This window comes from Numida meleagris, chromosome 4 (genome assembly GCF_002078875.1).
Source record: "Numida meleagris isolate 19003 breed g44 Domestic line chromosome 4, NumMel1.0, whole genome shotgun sequence".
NCBI lineage: Eukaryota > Metazoa > Chordata > Aves > Galliformes > Numididae > Numida > Numida meleagris.
In genome coordinates, this window is record NC_034412.1 from 4729007 (window position 1) to 4752865 (window position 23859).

Consider the following 23859-nt stretch of genomic DNA (forward strand, 5'->3'; position numbering starts at 1 on the left):
TGATGCTTACATAGCTCTCATAATTATTTGCATAAAACCTCTAGTGAAATCAGAAATGAGCTGGCTTTTCGAAATACATTTAGAAATACCCTTCTATTTGCAAAAGGGAAAAGGTGTTTGGTAAATGTTCCGCCGAGCTCCAGAAGGGCGTTGGGATGGGGCTGCTGAATATTGAATTTGTTTAATGCACAGCTGTCGTTGTTAATAGCTTTGAGACAAATAAAAGCTTTGCTCACTCAAAAGGCAACAATTAATAAGCAAGATTAGTTTTTGAATACGAGGGGAAAAAAGACCTTTAGAGTCCCCTTTTCAAAATGCATAGGTGGTTTTCTCTCCAGCGTGCATTTTTGCAAGAGTCAATAGTTATCTTGAAACAGTGTTTGACTGCTGATTCGCCTTTCTTACGTTAAATCACTGTTAGTATGTAAGAATTTCAGGGAATGGTTTTGCTTCAAATCACTTCCCCGTATGAAAAAAGAGTTTGGGTGTTCTTTGATGCTGCCTGTAGGAGCAGCCCTACTCAGGGGAAGGGAGCTGCTCGCTGCTTTTCGTGTTTGCAGAAGTGTTACCACGTGTGACTTTTTCTCCAGGTAGCTGTTCGGGGGATTTATTTTCACTGGAGGGTTTTTTAAATATACGTGTATCTTTATGTAAGAGTTGAAAAGAGAAACATTACAAACAAAAAGTGTAGATCTGTAAGAAGAGGAAGGAAGTTGAGGATAAATACAGCTACGGTTACTGCTTGGAGGCTATTTTATTTTATTCTTCTGAAGCTGTCCTGTTGGTTATCAACGTGAGCAGGTTACCCATAAAAGAAAAAGGAGGAGAAGGCAGCAGGCCCTCAGCCAGCACCGCAGGGCTGGGGAGGAGAGCAGGGCTGTGCTGTGGGGCAGGCAGCTGGGGCTCTGCACAGAGGTGACTCGGGTTGCTGCGCTGTCTCTTGCTACTTGAGAACGCAGTGAGTTTGCTGGTGTGGCTGGCAGTCTGAATGCCTCGTTTATTTAGTAACCGCTGCCCTAGTTAAGATTCACTGCGCTCACACGCAGCGTGCACGTGCCCCTTGTGCAGCCACGGGCCGGCTGTGCACGCTGCCTGGAGGGGATGGGGCTGGGACAGCCCTTCCCAACAGAAAGTGCTCAATGCTGGCAGCACATCGTCCCCGTCTGCTTTCTGAGCCCCTCATCTCCTGTATTTGCAGCTATCTGCTGTGACTCTTAATGTTCACAGTGTTATTGCAGACATAAATTTCAAGAAGATTAAGATGAGAGTAATGAACGTGTTATTCCTCTTGGTTGAATTTGTGTTGCTTGTGTTGGAAGCATTCCCAAGCATTGGGAAACCTGGGTATAGATAAATACCTCTTTATATACAGGAGTGATCTGACAGATGCTATTTGGGTCAGGCTTGAGTTGGTTGGTTTACAGACAGAGGAACACCCAATATTAAACCCTCCAGGTCTCTGAGTCCAATCCCCGTTCCATTTGGTGAAGTCGTATTTCTCTGGTAGTGCAAAAAAATAAGTGTACTTTCAAATGCCGCATAGCAGAACGTGGCTGCTAAGATTAGTTTCAGTGGCTCCATAAAACAAATTCCCTCAGCGTCAGTCGAGTTGGGCCTGATTTACGCCAGCATGGTCAGTCCCCGGATGGTAGAGCATGGCTCACTAAAGCACCGAAATTATCTGATTATAGTGATTTTAATGCTGATCATGAGTAGCAGCGGTACAAAGTGTCTAGCTATACTGTCGGGAGTAAGAAAGAAAGGGCTTAAAAACCTCCTTCTTAATAGGCTTTCCGAATGGCAGCCTTAAAATTTAATAAAGCGAAAACAATTTCACTGTTCAAAGATGAATGCAGGTCGGGTAATTTTTATCCAATGGACTTCATTAAATAATTGTGTGGTGTTTGATCATATCAACAGTGACATGCCAGATTTATGAGCTCTTGTTAATGGCATCGAGTATTTAACAACAGCGCTTTCAGGAGAAAAGCTGCTTTACCCTCACTGTTGCTTACATAAGAGAAAAACTAATGGGTAGCAGGATTAAGCTTCCCAAAAATGAAACGTCTCAGTGTTGATTACAAGACTTGCTCGGTATTTTTATGGATTTCGATCTTTTTGAATAAATAATTAACACAACATTAATAATCGTTGAAACATATCGAGGCAGAGCAAATTTCCGGGTGTTTTCCACCTGCTGCTCTTTGCATTCTTTTCATGCTTGGTGGATTCATGGGAAACGTGCTGCCATCAAGTGCAACCGTTAACAGAAGTGAGCAGAAATCAGGTGTTGTGTAAACATTCTCTTCGTGTTGGTTAATGAGATGCATTTCACGCCCTTTGAATATCTTTGTTTTTTAATGTTTCTATTTTTAACAAGGCTCTATAAATAACCCTTCCCGTGCTTATGTTCAGCATTACGATGAAGTGATTTTTCTGCAGAGCTGAACCACAAAATTGGAGTAATTTAGATTAGATGGATCTCTGAAGGCTGAGAGATCCCTGCCCTCTCCCTAAAGCCAGTCTGCATGGAGCAGGTTGCCCAGGGCCTTCTCCAGGGCTGCAGGTCCCACAGCCCGTGAGCTGCGTTTGGTCACCCTCACCAAAAAAAAAAAGAAATGTTTTCCCTTACATTTGCTTACAGTTTCCAGTGTACCAATTGCATCTGCTGCCTCTCATTGCGTTGCTTTGCATCTCTGAGGTCTGGTTCTGTCTGCTCTGTATCCTCAGTATTCTCTGTAGTAATGGATTTTCCTTTACAAAAGTTATGTTGTGCATCTGCACAAAGGCACGATTTGTAGTTAAACACTAGGCTGTGTTCCTTGAGGACCTTTCTGAAGGTATACATCAGAATTCCCAGCTGGCTGTTTGGGAGATCAGGGTCAGAATGTAGGTGGTTTTCCATTCCAGTTACAGCTGATCTATTCCTGTCCATAAATATTCGAAAATTCCATTCAATAATATTTTCTCAGTGTTTCCACCTAGAAGCATTGTGTGTTTTGTTTCACGTTCTCCAACTGAATTTAGTGAAATGGAATTGAAATTCTGACATCTACCCAGGATGAAATTCCTGTAAAGAGCTCACACAAGCTCTTGCTGCTGTGCATCACTGGGCAGGATGAATTTGATGAAAGTTTCTAAAGCTTCAGCAAGCATCGCATGCTTTTGGAGAGAAAGTACCCTTCTTTTCAGCTAATTTGATCCATAGTTGCATCTCTTCTTGGTAAACCTGGCCAACCTTAGTAAACCCTATCAGTTGCTCAGGTCTCAAATCTGAGAATTACATGTGTTAAGCATCTTGCTGGATCAAACTAATTGTATATATTTCTGTGAGTAGTTGGACAGGTTCATTTAGCATGCTCGAAATAATGAGTCTCCCTTAATTTATTCAGTAGGAAACTCGATATTCCTTTTCAAAAGAAGAGCAATGACTTTTGTTTAAAAAAGAAATGTGATGGCATGTTATTCCTTGTGGGTATGTTTGATAAGTCTGGGTTGTGCAGCCTGCAACCTTTCTTTAGATCACTTACCTTCTGGTGCCTGAATGAGAGATGTATGTGCTGTCTTAGGGGAATTCCAATACAGATTCCAAGTAAATTTCATCTGGAAATTTGAAACAATTTATGATATCTTTCCTGCTTTGAATGTTGTTTTCCTGTTGTTCACTGTTAAACAACTTCTGCCTTTAAACCCAGAGCCTGTTTCATCTCATTAGATTGTCACACAGGTGTGCCTGGGCAACACATGGTGTGATGGTGGTATCTGCATGGTAAAATATATTGTTTCCTCCTCTGCCCTCTCTCTTCGTTTGGAGGGTATTATATATTTTGGGTTTCTGAGCAGTTTTTAAAGCTGCTGATATGGAGATGGGGCAGAAGGCTGTTGATCTTGGTGTATTCTGTTTAACCAGGCACATGATGTCTGGAATTCCAGTATATTTGCAGAAATAAGGAACAGACAGTATTGAACCCGGCATTAGAAATAAGGCTTCAGGGTCTAATAACTGAGCATCTCCAGGGCCAGAAAAGATCGCTTAGTGCTGCCAGCTTTCTTTCATGTGCCAGGCTTCTTTTTTACCCAAAGCACAGTAGCACCTAGGTGCAGATGACAGATAATTTAGGTGTTTGCATATGCATCTAACTGCCCAGATTTGCCCTAGAATAAATTCTTTGTGTTCAGTGTTCAGTTATGTTAATCTAGGCTCAGTGCCCAGTACAACTTAATATTTAAAAAAGAGGTGAGTAGAACGGGATGGAAAAAGATATCAGGAAGAGAGGAACTAGTACCTTGCCTATGAGCCAGGTTATTCATGCAGAATTGCTCAAGTTTTTACCACCTTTCCTCCATTTCCATCTAGCTGTGTGATAATGGAGGGCTTTTCCCAGAACTATTTTGAGTTTAATGTCAGTGTGGAGATTAAAGGTGTTTGTTTCCTGTTGGCTTGGTAAGTCTAAATCCAGCCTTTGAAGTCAGGTCACTCAAGATTCTGTAGATGAAAAATCAGCCCTCTAGTTGGTAATCTACCCAACAGCCGCAGATTTCAAGTTTAAATAAAGTGCTGCCTCTGCTACAAATGATGTCAATATAGCCTGAGGTATGTTTAAGCAGAAAGCTGAAGTCAGCTTGAACAAAACTTGGCAAAAGTGGAATGTTTTATTCATGTGAATGGTCTGAATAATGTTCCATGGGTTTTTGTGGTATAATTTGGTTGCGTTTTATGTTTAAAGAGAACCCAACTCCCCTCCTTTAGTGAGGGCCCTATGGTTGGGCTTCAGTTTTAAGCTTGTGAGTGGTGTCTTATTGCAGTATAAATATAGGCTTTTTCCATGCATACATGAGAAAGCACTCGCCTCGTGTTCCTGAAGCTCTGCTGATGTTCCCAGTGTGTAGGTGGAGGGCTGTACCTTGGAAATTGGGAGACAAATGAAAATCCCATAAGTTCAAGTGCTCCTATTGCCCCCTTCCCTTCCACTTCCCTTCACTCTGCATGGTGCTTTCTGAAGCTTCAGAGGAGGAAGCTTCCCACTCATTGAATGAGCATGTCAAGGAGTTCATTAGGGCTAACTCTTGATTTGCTCAATGCCTTTGGACTTTGGACAGCTCAGTTCACACTGACTGGGCAGGAGGAAACCTGGAGATTCAGAGACTTCAGACAAAAGAGAACTCAGAGCTCCAGGGATGTTGGCTGTAGGACCAAGTGTGTCAAGCCCGGTTGCTGTTCTTGAACTGAGGTACAGCATGGTAGAAAACCTCTCCTGATTTTAATCTCCATGTCCCCCCTTGCCAAACCAAAACAACAACAAGAACAAAAACCAAACCCAACAACACCCAAACCACAAAGCCTAAAAGCCACCTCCCACCCAGCTGTTACGTGCATGGGGATGAGCATCAGGCTTGGGCCTGTAGTTGGGGGTACAGTGAGGTGAGGAGTCTGCGTGTGTGGCTTTGTCACAACCTGCTATGTTCAAATAGTCCTTTTCTCACATAGTTTTGTAGTTAGTGGATTGGACACTGGGTATGTGAAGCAGATTTTTGATCAATTGTATGGAAGTTTCAGGTCTCTCTGTTAAAGCCTGTTAGTGAATTCCAACACTGGAGTTCCTACAGAGTGTCATCAGGCCGATGACTGCTGTTGGCTGCCTGGGAGGCCGAGGCCCCGTGCCCTGCTCCCTCTGCCCGAGATGTCCCAGTGTCTCTCTGGCTTGCTGGCCAAGTGGGTGTTGTGTGGGGCTACAGCGAGGTGCAGCCAGAGGAAGGTGTGGGGTTGTCACTGTCCCGCATTGTTCTGCCGGATGGAAGCCCGCAAACCCAAGGGTTGGGACGTTGCATGGTTGGTATTTTAGTTCCTAATACACTAACTTGGAGCAACACTAGTAATTTCCAGCCTGATGCTTGATGACTTCTGGTGCTTTAGAAACATTCATAAAGCCGTAGTCTTAGAAAGCAGATAAGCATTCACGGAGATACGTTACGCTGTCCAAAAGTTTAAGCTACTGGAAATATACTTCAGCATAATTCAGTGGAATTTCCTCTCTGTGGGTTTCTTTTCTTTTTTTTTTTTTTAGCTTTTTAATACTTCTTTGGATCTAGATCTAGTGCTTTGTGGAGAGAGCAAGCTTTTTTCAGAGCTCATCAAACTGTGGCACAAAGGCATTGCTGTTCGGCCCGGTCTTGCCGCGCTGTTTGCTGTTAGCCGAGCGGTGGCCACGCGGCCCGGGCAGACCCCGCGGCCTGCCAGCCCCGCTCTGTGCGGCTGAATGGGCCCTCTTGTGCTGCAGCCTTCACAGCGCCAGGAGAGAAATGCCACTCTCAGCCTTCTGCCATCGCAGGGAACCTTCAGGGAGCAGATGAGTGCATTGCCCTCGGTTCTTAGTGCAGGGGTTCAGAAGGGGAAGGAAGATGAAAAGAAGGGACAAGGCTTTGATCACGTGTTGCCGTATTTTTTGAATGTGAACCACTGTTTTGTTTTGTTTTGCTTTTTACAAGAAAATGTTGATATTTCTACGTACAACTTTGCACAAAATAATGTTAATGTACATTTTAAACACACTACTCGGGTTGTTTTGAAAAAAAAAAAGTTTCCTGTCACTAACGAGTTCATTACAACTCTTTTCTAAGCCTGTGAAAATAATTATCTTCATCTTCTAAGCCTCCTGTTGTAGTTTGCAAAGATAATTCTGAGCTGGAAAATTTACCGTAGCAATGCCTGATTCTACAGCAGAATTTGCACAAACTGCTCTGTTACCTGGGCAAGCTCATCGAGTGTTAGAGGATTTATATGAGCTTAACTTTATCCAGGCAATATTCCGTTGAATTGTGCAGATAACTTGTTGACAGGTATGATGTGATTTTATTGGATTGATCTGAAAATTGGAATAAGACCTGCAGGGGCTGGTGACTCAAGTGAAATTTCACCCTCGTTCCCTGCCGTCCCCCAAGGAAAGCTTTCCCATTCCCTAACTGTATTTATATCTAACCTAGATAAATGTGGATTATAATTCCTTTAAGTGTACTCTTCATCTATTTTTGCTTCCACAGTGCTTCACCAGCACTTTTGCGATGCCAAAGTATGAGAGCTTTTTGTATGGAAGGTAAAACTGGTGCAAAGAGTTGCTGGGAGCCAAAATTACTTCTTAAAATTAAATGAGAAATCACAAACTTGCAGAGTCCTGAGCAGAACTCAGCGCACGCCTGCTGCTGCCATCAGGGGAGTTACAAGAAAGTATTTGTTGCTGGACTTCAGCATGGAGGAGAATGAGGAAGGTCTTACCTCCTGCGTGAGCTCCTGTTCCTCCAGCTACAGCGCAATCTCTGGGCAGTGTTGACGTAGCTAGAGTCAATTATTTATAGTGAGAAAACTTGAAAGGAGAAATGAACCGCATCTGAGTGATTATAAGCTTTTTGTAGTATATTATATATTGTAGGTGTGAGTGAGTTCATTCTCTGAGGTTTGCAGAGCTTACTGCAGTATAAGATGCTGATGATACGGTGTGCCATTCTGTAAAATACCTGTGAATGGCTCTGGTTATTGCATTCGCAATAGGATACGGGAGTATAAAATATCCGTAAGCATGTTATGTTAAGAAACTTCTATTTGCCTTAAAGTGGCAAGGGTTAAATAGCAGTAGCAACTCTTACCAAATGATCCCATGTCCTGAGTCACACGTGTCTGGATGAGCAGACAAAGAAGCAAAGGGGCAGCACAAATGGGATAGATGTTTGCAGATGAGGGTTCCTTGCAGAGAGCACCAGGGCTGATGGCAGAGCCCTTGGAGAACACAGGCTGGTGTCCTGGGGATGCTCACTCAGCTGCTGTTTGCACCTCTGCTGAGATGCACGTCCATCACCGAAAGGCGCTGATGCCTTTCCTTTCCTCCCCATTCTCCTATGCAATAAAGAAGGCATGGTTATGACAGCCAGATATTAATTGCCATATTTTGATGCGAGTGTTCAAATAGAGTGTTTTAAATGATTCACCAAAGTCCAGGATCCAAACTTGTTGGGAACAAAACTCGTCAGGTGCTGTTATGTTTGGTGCCAGCACTGTTCCCTCAGTGCTGGGTGGGCTGATGGATGGAAGGCTGACGTCGGCTTTCAGGCTGTGTGATATTTTTCACTGTGGGTGGACAGGCAGAGAATAGCCATCCCCTAATTGCTACCTCGTTAAGGGCAGGTGGAAGAGAACATAATGCATAGCATTATTGTTGGCTTGGGCTTGGATCTGTCGCTGATTGTACCATCGTTTTGGTGTTGCCATGGGAATATAATAATTATATTTTGAATAATTGGAGCATTTTCTTTTACTGCTGTAGAAAACTGATGTTGTGTAATTATTGTTACCTTTAATGGAAGTTGCCCTCTAAGCTGATTGTTGAGCATTTGTATAAACGCGTGACAGAGAGCAAAACTTTCCACAATTGAATGCCATTTTGTAAACGTGTCAGCAAGCCAACACATGCACCCCAAAAAAAAACATTTACATCATTAGAATGTGCTGAAAAAGCCATTTGCAAAGGCATAACGATGTCCATAGTTCAGCACCTATCCTTTATGATGTTCTTGTGGCTTGGCGATCATCTTTCTAGAAATAAATAATTCCTGTTGGTATCAGGCCAGTGGTGCTGTGTAAATGGAAGTGCTGTTTGTGCTGGTGTAAGAATCACGCTGCTCTCATCCAGCGACTGCCGCTTCCCTGTTGCTGAGGTCGGGGTAGGGGTTGGTGGTGCTGAGCCTCTGCTGTTCAGAACTAGCACCTCAACTCAGCGTGTGATGTGTGGTTCCAAAGGGAAGCCTGCTGCCGACTGAGGGTTCCCATCTTCTACCTGCTTTACTCAGTCCTGAGCGCTGCCATATGACTTGACCCATGGGGGTTTGTGTCCAGTCGCAGTCCCACAGGTCCCCGTGTGACCTCAGGTTGGCCGTGTTGTTTCCCTGTCTTGGAACCACCACGTCCCTACAGCTGCTCCTTTTGGGGACTTTGCAGGGGACGTGGGGCAGCTCTGCCATCCCTGCTCCTCACGTCAGGGTGTCAGCACGGTCATGCTCATCGCGTAATGAATGTCTCTCCAGCTCCAGGTTCTTGTTTTGTGGCTTGTATGCTAAGGGATTAATTTCAGATGTTTTCAACGTAGTTGTTTCTTCTTTGTTTCCAGAGTAGCCCTAATTTATTTAACAGTGTTTGCCATTCAAGCTAACTGATTTTAGACAGATGTTTGTCTCTTGTGTTTTAGTCTAGACATCTCTGATTTACAATCTGTAACCCATCTGGTGAATTGCCATGGGAGTGTGCTTATTTTCAGTGCTTGAAGTATTGCAACATACTCTTTGCAAGTGTTTTTGCAGTAGCGACTGTTGAGCCAACCAGCAGAAAAGGTTTCTTTGAGCAAAAGAATCAAAATTGTTTATTCAGATTAAGGCAGCAAAATATTCCACTTTTATTTGGAAAAAAAAAAATCAACTCCAAAATATTTACCCTTAAAAACTCTATAAGAATACCACATCTGAGAGACAGAGGCGCACCCTGCAAACAGCACTGTGCTGAGGAGGGATCCTGCAATTTAGTGCTGTAGGAAAACAACAAACCTGGAGGCAGTGTGCTGCAGGGCAAGTGGCAAGCACAGGTGAGACGAGCAGCCTGCAAAGGCTCCAGTGCAAACAGCAGAAGTGCTGTCCTGTGAGTGAGCCAGTAATGCTCCGTGGGCTGACTGCACGTGTTTCTGAGTGTTTGCATTCGATATTTGGGTAAGTTTGTCCGCGCATGTTGGAGACAGCACAAACCCAAGGCTGAATGCAGGACCTCCTGCTGTGAGATCCAAGTGGTGCGCACATAATTCGTGGCTGTGGGATTTGCCTTTTAATGGTAATAGTAACAATGCGCTGAGACTCTGAGGGACTGATGTCTTTTTAAACTGTAATTATTTTTAGAATGATTCTGGCCAATTAAGTTGGGCAGGGGGGAGGTTAAAGGGCTTATAATTTGTTATCTCTTCGCATGTATTCACAGATTTTAAAGCATATTGAAAAAAATAAAGGGTGATGGAAGTTGCAAAGGCATTTAAGAAGTGTCTTTCACCTCTGGAAAATCCTTCAGCATGCACTGTCAGGCCCCATGTGTGCATGTACGTATTGAGGTAACTGCAGTCAGTGGTTAAGCCATGCAGGTGAAGCTGGCTTCAGGCTGATGCTTTTTTTTGGATGCTTCGTGCACGTTTAAATAGTCATTTGATGCTCGACCATCAAGATCATTTGAAATCCCCTGGAACTATTCCTATTAAAATCAGAGGCTTTGATAATGCTATCATACTACAGTAGTAAGCCAAAAGGAACGGTTTCTTCTGAACTGTGATCTGAACAGAAAGCACACAGTGGAGGTGCAAGTCCAAGTGTCTGTAGGGCTGTTCCTTGAAATGGCAGAGCCGTGCGTTTATGGAAATGTCTCTGTGTCCATAGACTCCATGCATGCTGATGAGATCCTCTCTTCCTCCTGCTAGACAGGAGACATTGTCTAGCAGCTTAGGCAGCCTGCTGAGTTCTACAACTGTGTGCTAGGCGTCCTTTTGTTCACATCCTTAAGTGCAGGTGAGGTTGCCTTAAGGAAAGAGACCCATGAGTAGTGCAAAACTCTGCAGCCACCTTCATGGATGTGCCTCCCCGTGGGGATGGCTGGCTGCTGGGCATACTAATGGCTTTTTTCCTGTGCCTTCCGCAGCCCTGCTTCTGCAGAGTGAATGCAGCATAGCTGGGATTCTTCTGACATACCAGACCTCTCCAAAGGTTTCTGAACAGCTGTCATGTTGTCCCCTTGGGCGCTTAGTCTCGTAAAAGCTGCTCCTTCTTCATGCAGAGCTGCCTTGATCTACAAGTTTGTAGTCGTGAAGGAACAAAGTATTCCGGGCTGGATCAGGAACAAATCTGGGTCCTGTGCCGTGGTGACTTCGGGAGGTGTGGCTGTGGGACATGGGACAGACAGGGGTGTGGGTGCTCCGTGCCATTACCCAACGTGGCACATAAGCTGCTGTGAGCGTAACGGAGTAGGAAGAGAATCTGTGTGCACCCAACAGTGAAAGGCAGCCTGTTCGTGCTTGTTTCATTGAGGAAATTGTTCCGGAACAGCTGCTTGTCCATGTGAAAATGCAAACCCCTGGGTCCCCGCCAAGGGCAACGAGGCCTGGGTCATTTGTTTTAGCAGAGCAGGCCAGTTTGCCCTTAAACGATCTTCCCGTTTCATTCGGTCACAGCTCTTGCTCAATAGATTTACTTCCTGAGACACACTTGTGTGCCGACTCACGGCACTGAGAGCCACTGCAGCGAGCTGAGGGAGCAGTAAGGTTTCCATGAATTAATTCTAGCTGTTACGCTGCGTAAAGCACAGGGCATGTGCTTGGGTGGCATTCATCTTCTACTCTGCTACTGCAGTAGATTCATGGTATTAAAACGTAAACGATTCATCAGTTTTGAAGACCCTGCCAAAATCACCGCATGTCTGCTCCTGCAGGTATTACAGGGTGGAATCCTAAGTCACTGTGTGTTCACTGGAAACAGGGCTGAGATCTCCCTGAGCAGTTCGTGGTCCGGAGAGTTGTTCACTAGTGAACTTCACCCTGAAGCCAGGACGAGCTTGGCTCATAGGAGCAAGCTTTGCAACATGGCCAGTGCAATGCATACGGCCACGAGTTGGGACTGGATTTGGACAATATTCTGCACTGGAGATGGTTTAGTAAATAGGGACAAAAAAGCTCTGTGTTTGTTGAGCAGCTGGGAAGGGGAAACAGCATAGTGCAATGACCTTGCTGCCTCATAGTGCTATGTGCAAAGAAAGAAACAGGCAAGATGCATTGCTCCAGCTGGAGGAACCAGCGTGCCAGACTTGGACTTCTGTAATTAACAGAAGAAAACTAATTAATGCATGCATAAAAGGTCACTAAGGGCCATAAAAAAAGCATACGGATTTCAAAACTGCTTTTATACAAGAATGTTGCGAGTGCCATGGACTGAAACCAAGGCTCTAGTCTGCCTTGAAAACCTTGAGGGCAGAAATTCCTGCAGCGGGTTGTGCTGTGATTGCAGAAGGACTGAGAACGGACAAAGAGTTGGCAGCCCCTGGGACAGAGCAGCCTCCTGGGCAGGGGAGGTGCAGGAGGGAAAGGAGGGGAAGATTTGGTTTCACCTGCAGCTTTGCGTAATGTGCCACAGTACAAGCAGGAGCAGAATAGTTGTGTTTTTTTGTGATGTGCAGGTGCTTTCTTGTTTTTGATTTTTCTTTTTTTTTTTTTCAAGGCAGCAGATCTGGGGAACATTTTTCTCATCTCGAAATGGTTACAATAATTACAGGGAACGGGAGGCAGCACACGGTTCACCAGGGCTTCGGGCTGGTCACCAGCTGTGCCACCTGGGAACCGAGCAGCTCTCCTGCTTCTGTGATTACAAACGTGTTGGAAGCACAAAGTCTTGGTGCTCTCAGGGCAGTGGGATCCTCTCACCTGCATTTCGGGGCAGCTTTGGGGCAGCTTTCCAGAAGCTGCTGGAGGCGCTCAGTATTTACAGTGCTGGAGCTCGGGTTGGAATTTGGCCTCCGGCTTTGCGAGCAGCAGTGGCCAAATCTCTTCTGGCTCAGTTTCGTGGTGGACCCAGGAGATGGCCTTTATTTGTTAACAGGTTCAAAACATATTAAGACGAGCTTGTTGCAGCGGGCAGCATCCAGGGCAGAGCAGGATGACTCTTCCTCACGTAGATTAAATTTTGTGTTGAACCGTGAACTTTAGTTGAGGCTTCTAAGTGTTTAAAATACCCTGGGGGAAACTCCTTACGTCCTTCCTATGGATATAAGTAATTGAGGAACATCCTTTTCTAAGTACTTACTTTTTTAACAGTTAAAACATTAGACGTAAGTAAAAGATATATAAACTTCCCTCCAAAAAAGATTTGATTTTGTGTTAGTGCTAAATTGGGAGTGGTTTCTCTGCAAGAACAGTCTTTAGTGATCCTGCGGCTGTGTGTACTCACTGCCACTTGAAGTTGTTTTGATACCGTTGACGAGAGAGATGAAATAATGTATGCTAAAGTCATTTGGCTCGCCTGGAAATCAAAGCACTGGAAACAAAACCTCGCCGCAAATCACGGGGCTGTCATTCTTTTAAAACCTGTTACCCAAATGACTTTAACAGTTTGTGGGTTGTGCGCGAGGTTAGGAATCATCTTGCGCAGTGCACGTTTAGATGATAAAACCCAATCTTCTTTTTATTGGAATGGAAGTGTTGCAGTCAACAGTCTCGGTGTGGGAGTTTGATTTCTTCCTGCCAGTCGATTGCTGCTCCATATGAGCGATTGGCAAGGGCTTTGTGGGACAGATGATGGCCGTGCTGAGTTGAGCGATTCTCAGCTGTCATATAGCGCTTAGCTGATCTATGCCTAGAAACTCCAGAGCTGCTCCATCTTCAGATGTATTTCCAGGCAGAGTTTATATTTTTGAGAGAGACTGGCTAGGGCCACAGTGACTGTGAGTAGAGAGGATTTTGGGGAGGGCTTGAAACAGATTACAAGTTAAGGCTTTATTCTCTTTAGCATCATTTACTTGTAGTAACGTTTAAACTACTGTCTTCTAAAATGTTAGATTCGGGTTTTTTCATTTTCTGAAGACTCAAGGAGTGAGCTGCATGACAGTGCTAATTATTCCTTCCACTTGCTCTCACGCACATTGCGCCCTGAAGAACCCCACAGCACTTGCTAATCCTCTGTGGCTTCTGCTCCCCCAGCCCAGTGCTGGTGTGCACACCCCTGTGTGTGTATTGCACTCTGCCTAGCTGGCTGCCCAGCCAAACTCAGCACTGTGCGTAACCAGAGGAAGTTTGGAGAAAAGCATGAAAACATGTTCCTTGGAAGACGTTGGCAAAGATTTTTTTTTTCATAGGAAAAATACATTTACTCATAATATTTCTGAAAAGCTCCCCATGAACCAATTGTCACTTCATATTTTGTGATGGGTTTAAACAGAATCATTTAACCTACAGCTTCACCCCCCCAAGCAATTGCTTACTGCTCATACTGTTACATTTTTCCATTCACGCTGAAACTGTTGACTGCAGGAGCTTTATTAGGGGAGACAAAGGATATTAATAGGGCTATAAAGTGAGGTGGGGAAAAACATCTGTGCTAGATGAGTGCTAAAGCCGTTTTTCCTAGTGGGGCTGTAGTATAGTTGAGGTTCTCTGTGCAGTTAAGTATCGAGCAGTATGAGGAGCAGCAGAGCTCCATGCTTAAAATGACTTCTGAAATAATGAACACTGAAACTTCAGGAGTTTTCACATGCTTAATACACTTGGTAGATTATCATATTTCAAATGTAGATGTGACTAGTAAAAACCATATGCTGATAGAGAATGACTTCTTTATGGGTCAGTGTGGACTAGTGTCCCTGTTTCCTTGCTGCTGTCAGATGACAAGCTGTGGCTCGCTCCATTACTGAGGGTTTCACTAAATTTGTCCAATCGGGCAGACAGTGCTGAGCTGATGAGCTGCCATCCCACCCCTCTATGGCTGAAGCCCTCCACATGTTCTGACATTTGGCTTCCTTTCCTGGAATGGGACGTGGTTTGGAGATGCTGGGTGCCTCCTCCATCAGAGGAGACTGAAGTGATGTTTTGTGGTAATTGTCTGAGCTAAAATTCAATTGGCAGCAATGAAGTGCAGAGCTCTCTGAGCTCTTCTCCAGAGTTTGGCCATGAATTCTCAGCCCATGGCAAATGGTAGAGGAACAGAGGAGAATGAACATTAGCATCCATACTAGGGAAGTCATTACATTATTCTTTTCAAAATAGCAAACTCCCATTGCAAACATCTGTCTGTTGTTTGAGGAGTTCATTTTATTGACTGCTATGTGTGATCTGTCTGGTTTTAAGAGCCTAAGTCAGTGAGCAACAAAGTCAGCTATTTCCATTTTATCTAGATGCTTTCTTGTAGCTGTGAAGCTGTATTTGCAAAAGTCAAATGATTATGGCACTTGCTTTGTTATACTTGTACTCAGTGCTTCAAAATGGAACTGGCATGCTCAGGGCTGGATTTCGGAGTGGAAACCATAAGCTTCTTGCTTGTACAACTGCATTCCAAGGTTAGTCTGAATAGCTGAGATAATGAATTTGGTCTTTGTGCGTTCTTAAATAGATAGATTTTCGCATATGTGATTTTTGGTACAATTGGACGCTTTCCTTGGGAGCTGCCTAGTTCCAGGCTGCACAGTTTCTGCTTTGTTCTGCACCTCCACGTCTTTGACAAGAATAACTTAACCAGATTTCAGTACAGGAATTGTGGGCTGCTAAAGGACATATTGTGTTACTGCTTAATGCTGTATAAGTTGATCAGTGGGTAATATAAAGCCTGTGTTTTAGCTGTTTTATGATGAAAATATTATTTCAGCAGAATATATGTTAAAGTCATCGAACAATGATCTTATTTTCAGAATGATGGCATAAGGCATTTTCCACACACCAGAAATTACTGGATTTGCTCATTTTGTTATTGTAGGCTTCTAAAATAAAGCTATTTTTAACCTTTTCTGACCAATTGTGCAATTTCTTTCAACTGAAAAAAAAAAATCTTCTTTTTCCCTTTCTTTTAGGACCAGCAGAGGTTCCCATGATGTCACCCAATGGATCCATTCCCCCTATTCATGTGCCTCCTGGTTATATCTCACAGGTACGCTTCTGGGAGAGTTAATACGTATATAGAAACAATAGCATTGATCATATAGAGGAGTCTTCTTGGTTAAAGAGTAGTTGAGAAGAATGAATGAAAATGAAAACTGTAATGTGTCTTTTCATATTTGTCTTTATTGGCAACACATACATGCATTTACACATGTGAGCGTGTGCATGTGTCTTCACACACTGTATGCAGCGTATACCCATTTTTTTTGACACTAGCAAAAGCTGTGCATACAGGTTGAGCCTATATGAGCAACTTTGTTACCTGTCTACGTTGCTGGGGGATGTGTTAAGCTCTAATGTGACAATTCTAAGGATTAGGAGACTAGTGGAAGTGGAAGAAGGAGCTATAAAATATGCTTTTGGTCCTCAGCGTCATCCCTGCAGAAACTATGACGTGTCAAGAACTGAGTGTTTTGTTTTTAAGAAAGTTGTGATAGAGTTTATCTATTTTGCGTTTATAGAAAAAAGAAGTGGAAAAAGCTTTTTCACTAAGCTCTTAGGTTTTGAAACTCTTGAGCTGCTGCTGGTCTTTTCTGTAAATAAGAACTTAGGATCACCTGATTGTTTATTTTTCCTTCCATCTCTTGCAAGAGGAGGCTTTCTATAGTTAAAAAAAAAAAAGTTAATTTAGGGCAGAGTAACAGCAAATGATATCATCTTCAAATTTATTGTATTAATTTCATTGAGATGTGTCCTAGACCATAAGTTTTACCAGAAGTATACAAAGTGTTTTGGATCTCACTGATGGATAAAATAAGAACTTTGGATGCGCACATTTTGACTTCTTGTTAAGTAGAAAATGTATGATGTCCTGGAATCCCTCCTCCCTCCCCAGGAAATGTGAGCTTGTCTAATTCTGCAAAATTGTGGATGGCGTCATGCTTAAATCCCACAAAATACTGCAATCACTCTGTGGTATTTTACTTCTCAACAGAATGGAAACATGCCCCAAGTACGGAGGCTGTTGTTAGCTCTCTGTCTCTTAAAAAGCCCAGCGTTGAGGACTAGGAGCAAGTACAGGAGGGACGGGGTGGACTTTGAGATGTGTTCGCTCTTCCTTTGAAATAACTTTAATGCGATTTTGTTATTAAACTGCTTATACATCTCATTCCTTGGACTGAGGTATGGGCTGGCTATAGCTGAAATGCTTTGCCAAACCAAGCGATCGAAGTCGTAAGAGTTGTAACTTTGTTTGAACCTGGTTCCTCTTGTCTGCTTTTTGTGGATCAGCCTAGTAATCCCACTAAAGAAATTCTTAATTTCTTAAGCAATTAAAAATACCCCAAAAATCTCTTCTGAAGAAAATTTTCCAAGCAACTGGAAGTAACCTATAAAGTTTTAGGAAAAAACTGTGTATGCATTGCTTTTCAGCAGCACAATATGTGTTCTGCTCTGTGGAGAGCAACCCTTTTTCCTTTCAGAGTGCTTCATATTAAATAACAGTTGAAAGTGCGTAGTAATCAAATGAGTTCTGATTGTAATAAATGCCTCTGCCTAATTTGCTCTTGCTTGTACTCTATTGTCTTAAAGTTAAAAACTCTATTTTGTGATAACCAATAAGAGCACAACTTAAATTTAGATTGGCAAGGGAAAGGATTTGGGGCGTTCTGATGAGAACTCGAATAATGGAAATATGGAAAAGTGTGACCATGAACTTGTTTGCTTAGGGCTATTGGCTGAAGGCTGCTCTTGCTGAAGGAAATCTGGAGTAATTCCACTGAGTTTGAGGAATTACTCATACGTAGTTGGACATGAAAGTTTGGCCTGAACCTCCACGTTGCTTTTATTTACAGAGTTGTTGATATGCAATCTCTGCCGCGGCTATTTTAAGGCGAAGGGCCTGGCGGGGTGGCTGGAGCACGAGGCATGCACGGTGCTGCTCAGCCACCTCTGGGCAGCAGGCTGTGTGGGGCTGTGTAGGCCGCGCTGTGCGCTCAGCCGTGGCCCTGCGGTTTGCTACGCATCGAACGCACACAGACTCTGATGGAAATAAATCATAACCTCTAGAAAGAGGGAAATCTTTAAATAACATTTAAAGTGGTGGAAAATCCAACACATCCTCAGGGTTTTGTGTCTGGGTAAATTCTCTGCGCTGGGAGGTGTTCTCTTCTAAATTAAATTTGTCTAGCATGAGTTTTAGCCGCAGACTTTGCTTCTATGTGGCTTACTGCTCACAGAGCTTTTCTTTGTATTTTGTGGGCTGCAACCAATCGAGTCATCCTTTAGCAGGATGATCCTCCCTGACACTGAACACCAGGAAGGCTCTGCAGGTCTCGGACGGAGCAAGCCATAACGTTATGAGCCTTTGTAGTCCATGAGTACTGGCCCTGAAGATCTGTATCGTGCGAAGTTTCAGATATACCAGTATTTCTGCCAGCGTTATAGATGTTCATCTGACTGTTTTCTAAGGCGTGAATGTAATACTGGTGCTTGTATACAGTGGATAACAAAGATAGCGATGCTAAACTTGTCAAGACTGGCGTGAGCTTGAATTGGCATCCTTAAAAAATGAAGTGAATAAATAAAATGTTAACATCCAAGTTCCTTGAAGATGAGCTCATTCTGTACTGTTTTCTGGTACAGATTGATTTATGAATGAAGTTTCAAATTAGTTTATGAAATTCCACAAGTACTGGTCATGGTCCACCCAGTGGCCATGCTCCAGCTATCGTTGCTGAATCTTGCACATTAGGTTTAAATGAAATAGGAGTAGAATTTAGAAATGGAATATAAATATATTCCATGCTACCATGTCTATTCAGTAGCCACATGCTACAGAATATGACAATGATTGTATTCTTTCAGCTAAAACTTACAAAATTCGGGTACAGCTTACTTGTACAAAAAGAACACGTCTGTCTTTTTTTTCCTGCAGGTGAAGTATTAAATTTCAATGGAGAAAAATAGACAACATAGAGTAGTGATATGTGAATATGCGAATTATCTCAGATTGAGTTTTTATCACTACAGTACTATATTTAATGCAAAACAAAGAACATTAAAAAATGCTGTTCTCAAAACATGGCAACCAACAAAGGAGGCATTTTTATTGCGTATGAGTAATGTTTACCCAAACTCTCCTGAAAGATCATGCACCTCACTTACTAATTAATCTTAAGATAACCACATAGAACTATGCAATAATAATATAGTTAGCGAAGTGGCACGCCAATTACACCAGCAAGCACAAAAAATAATAGCAAAAGACAATTTAACTAATAACTGCTTGAAAAACACAAACTAATGAAAATTTAGCTCTAGGTGCTGAACAACCAGCATGTTTTCTGTAAATACAATCCACTGAAATTAATAATAACAATTACTTTTAATATTATAGTTACATCTAGAGACAGAGATTAGAGTTCCAGCATTGAATTGGAGGCTGTTTAGTAGACTCCTTTAGTGCACTCCTGAGAAATTTATGGTCTTCATGACACGCAGTTTCAAGCAGATTCAAAGAGTTGCAGATTTCTTCTTTAATTAGCAAAGTTTAACCTCTCTGCTAAGTTATGCTATTTACTATTTATTTGTCAAAACTAATTTACCCCGTCTTTGATAGATTGCACATGTGTCATCTCCCAGAATGATGCTACAGTTCATAAAACTGCAGGTTTTATAAACCTGGAGGTGTCTGCAGTCTCAATCAATCCTGGCTTTTTTTAGTTACCCGATGCCTGTAAAACCTAATACAATCCCAACTTCATGATCTGTTAAGGACAGAACATTGTATTTGAGGATTGTCTTCTGCTTCCAAAATTTACATATCAATCTATAAATCCTAGTTTTAAGGAGGAAACGTCCTGTAGGGCAAGGAAATGAAGTGACTTTTTGCAAGATCCCTTGTGTTTCTGCCTTCATTTGGAACACATGCGCATGAAGTAACAGGAATGCTGTAAGCATTTGTGGCCTAGAGGAAACAAAAGATATTAGTCTCCTAACTTCTTGATGAAAGTCATTTGGAAGGCTGGCTCATCCCCTGATCTCTGGCTTTTTTTTGCACTGCTGATATTCTGCAGTTTCAGCAGCAGTAGAATTTCATCAAAAAGGCCGTCAAAAGAACTTGGAGGCTTCCTCCCTGCTCTCTAGAAGAGAGTTCAGGAAGAGAAATCATAATAATTTTAGTACTGGTTTACATGAGGTGCTGCTACAGAGCACAAGCTTTCTGTCTAAATCTGTTTTTTAACATATTCCTCTTTCATCTAGAGCACAGACCCCAGATGTCATCTGATGTAGATACACGGATAAGGCCTTGAACCCATCAGGACTCTGAAATTGTCTCTGAAGCTTAGCCTGGTGAAAGCCAGGATGAAAACTTTACATGTCAAAATGTACGAACTTGCTCTCAATTAAATAGTAAGAGAAATCTAAGAGAGTTAAGTCTCAGCATTTTCATGTACAGCCTTAAATAAGTCATTCTGGCTTTCAGTTACGGTAACTGGAAAAAGACTTTCCTCTAGATTTCAGAGCAAGTCTCAGGCCTGATAGATGGATGAGGGATGTGGGGGTTGAGTAGAGCCTGACAGCAGAGATCGGAGGCCTGAGAATGCAGCAGTCAGACTGAAGTGCTGCTCTGTCTCCCAGGCTCAGCTGTCTTCTGAGGACTGTACAGTCTTTGAAATTGAAAGCTAGCAGATGACAAATTGCTAGCTTAGGTTGTAAAATTAGAGTTTAGGAAAAGTACTTAAAGCTAAACAATTCCTATTCTGGTTATTCAGCATAGCAGGCAACACATCTCTTAATGTAAAACATCAGTTACAAGTGACTGAATTACTTTCTATAGAAAATCTTCTTCTGTAAGGAAACCAGCTCATCCATGTCCTTGGCTGTGGTGTCAGCCCATAGCTTACAGCCATAATTCGTATAACCCTAGGGTGCGAGTGGCGTGAGTCAAGAACTGGGTCGGCTAATGCTGGTTGAATTATACGCTGTGTAAGTTGCTCAGATGATGCCTGAGATGTGGGCTTGTGCTCACTAGAGCATTGCTGCTCACAGCTCCAGCACTGTGTGTGACAAGGCTCATCACCCTGCAGCAGGAACAGGGTTAGGGGTGTGCTCGTGTCATGATTGCTTCTGTTCAGGATATGTCAGCATAGGCAATTTTTTTGTGTGTGGTTTGGGCGAAGACCCTATGATGTTACTAGAGACACAGGAGCATGGGAATCTTTAAGATTTCTTCTGCTGGTGCTGGTGGGGCATAAATGTCTCCAATTAGTGACAAATGGCTGAGAATGGCCATATCTTATGGCAGGCATGTAAGGTTTTCCAAACCTTGTCTGCGAAACACCTTAGCATGACGCATCTCCATCAGTTTATCAGGAAACTTTATTCTCTGTCCTTGTTTGTGGGACTGTGCCTCCTCACAGAGAGCTGTGCCTTTCTACATTCATCTTTGTGTCTCCTCACAGAGACATTTTTGTGTCTCCTCACAGAGAGCTGTGCCTTTCTACATTCATCTTTCTCATACAACACATTCATCACGAACATTATTTCTTCCCTGTGTCAGTTTGGAAAAACTAGTTTCTGACCAGCCAGTTTATTGTCTGAAACTAAATTCTTGAGTGCTTTTCTACCTTCAGCATTTCTGCATTCAGAATTAAAGGAATATTAATTGCTTGGTTGTATTTTTAAGATCCAGAAATGGCAGAAGTTTTTTGAATAAGCTTCAAGAATAGCTTGGCTCATAGGTCTGGAGTGAAATTGGGCTGACTGACTGTTCTCCAGAAATATACTTTTTCCAGAGCTGTAAGCTGAAAATGACTTTTTTTTTTTTCAACCTAAGCACATTTCCACCTTTCTACATCTGTTTTTACATGGTTTGACTCTGATCTTTGGGGCCAAGGTATGCATACTTGAGAGCTGATTTGCATGGACGTATAGATCAGCTCTGTAGCAGAAGAAAACTGCTGCCCTATGGTTTGCTTTTAACAGATAGAGATGCCTGCTGTGAACAGAGCAATTCTTTTGAAAAAGGGTATCAGCACAGCAGGCTCCTGGAGCTGACAGGTCTCTGAGCACACACAATAGCAGTGCCGGTTAATTTCCAGCTGTTACTTACTCTGTACTCACTCAAATAGCACTGACAAAATCAGTGGTAGAAATGTTATATGCAGAAGTTAAGATTGGTCTTAATGAGTACCCTTATTCTGGTGCTTTCTGTTCCTTTCTTAATTGCTTTACTCTATAAATACAGGGTATTTGTTTTGTCTCTTACCCACACAGTTATCTCTGGCAGTAGCTAGTCTCCCAGTGATGAGTGTGGCTATCTGAATCTCCAAGAAAAGCCGCATCACCACTATGTTTACCTGTGCTGATATTAATTTTAGAAATGTCTTTATACATAAACCTAAGGACCAACCATTTTTTAATGGGATAATGAACTGTAAATAGTGCTGTTTCAAAACCATTTTTGGTTCAGATGCTGCATAATGTGCCCCTGTCCCTGCCTTCCCTTGCAGGTGATAGAAGACAACACCGGTGTCCGGAGGGTGGTGGTCACCCCGCAGTCTCCAGAGTGTTACCCTCCCAGCTACCCTTCGGCCATCTCTCCGACCCATCACTTACCTCCGTACCTGACACACCATCCTCATTTCATTCACAACTCTCATACGGCTTTTTATCCTCCTGTCACTGGGCCTGGGGATATGCCACCACAGTTTTTCCCACAGCATCATCTTCCACCTACACTATATGGAGAACAAGGTGAGTTGGAAGGAAGTGCTGCCGTTTCTCTTCTCTTCAGGTGTTCAGCAGGTGTTAAGGGCCAATGAAACCAAACCAAGAGTGGCAAATGAGTTAGAGAACACAGATGGAGTCTCGTTTATTTACTGGAGCTAGAGATTGTCAGCATGTGTCACTATCCAGAATACAGCAGCACAGGATAACCCCATGATGCAACTCTAGGTTGCAGACGCAAACCCAATTTTAACAACTTAATTCATAAATACATAGTGGGGGAAATTCCCATCCTGTGCTCCAAACTAGGGCTGTGAGTTGTGCTCATCATTCTTCGCTGTCACAGTGCAGCATTGTACAGAAAACCAAGAGACAGAATCCTGGCTTGGGAATGAGGATGGATAAGGAGGGCTGGATCTGAGCAAGACTTGCCACAGATATTTCCAGTAGGAGAAGCTGAACACCGCTTCCTGTTGGCAGTAGAGTGCTTTTTGTCCCTCAGAAGCTCAGAACCACAAAGGCTTTCCAAGAAATAGCAGGCATTTTCTGTTTGTTATTCTGGCTGAGACTGGGCAGCAAAGTCACTGAAAAGCACTGCCCGGTACCAAAGAGTAACATGGCAACTCAAATCAGGTCATAAGTAATTGCTATAAAAGAAGTGAAAAGAGCATATTTCTGTCTGCACTATGCATTGTTGTGTCTGTTTCATCCTGGAGAGAAATCTTTGTGTAACTCAAATTTAATAATCAGAAAAGGTACTCAAGATGCTTGACGTGGAAGTCAGGACAGGATTCACGATTTTACTCCCAAAATAACTGGATGTAATACACATTAAAGAATACTTAAAAGTTATATCACCAGAAGTAAGACTTTTCTGGAGAGGGGGAACAGAAAGAGGTATCTAGTGATGCTTCTCTTTAAAGTTTCTGTTGACCAACAGACCATCTCCTAATGAGGAATGGACGTTACAGCTGACATTTAATTCCCTTATCCTGGGGGGAGGAAATGGAAAGTACAGGACACCAATAGGTCGCTGCAGCTCTTAAGATAAATAGGTGAGGAATGCTTCTCTTGAAAAGAGAACAGTGCAGTTTGTCAGATAGCTTAACAAAATGTTGCGTGCAAATATTGGAGTGTGTTAAGTAAACACAGGGCCTTTCAGCTGCTGGTTAAGTAGATGCTGAATAGTTCTATAGCCTGGAGATAGCAAGAGGCTGGTTCAACTTAAAAACAAACAATAAAAATCCAGAAATCAAAAAATAAACGTAAAAAATCCTTTATTGCCTCAATAAAATGACCTATATCTGTGACACTAAAATAATCGAAGTGGTGAGTATTAGAGCATTATACTGATGAATATTAGTCTACTGTATCCCATTTGTCCAAGGACTTTTACTAGAAACAAAAATGGGGAAGAATCTGTTAGATTGCTTAATGAATTTATGAAGGCTTTTTCCAAAGTATTTGTCTTATTGGATTTTTCCTTGAG

General features: G+C 42.7%; 1 protein-coding gene across 2 annotated transcripts in view; it reads left to right on the forward strand.

The window, feature by feature from the left end:
* FNDC3B (fibronectin type III domain containing 3B) overlaps positions 1-23859 on the forward strand; it is a 153261-nt gene that overhangs the window by 50408 nt on the left and 78994 nt on the right. Inside the window, exons 1-3 of one of the 2 annotated variants that reach the window (XM_021397062.1) lie at positions 15025-15103; positions 15611-15687; positions 22154-22397. In XM_021397062.1, the coding sequence (XP_021252737.1) occupies positions 15040-15103; positions 15611-15687; positions 22154-22397 (385 nt within the window). In that variant the 5' untranslated portion in view covers positions 15025-15039. Of the gene's footprint in view, positions 1-15024; positions 15104-15610; positions 15688-22153; positions 22398-23859 lie in introns of those variants that run through there. The other variant, XM_021397061.1, reaches the window with a different exon arrangement.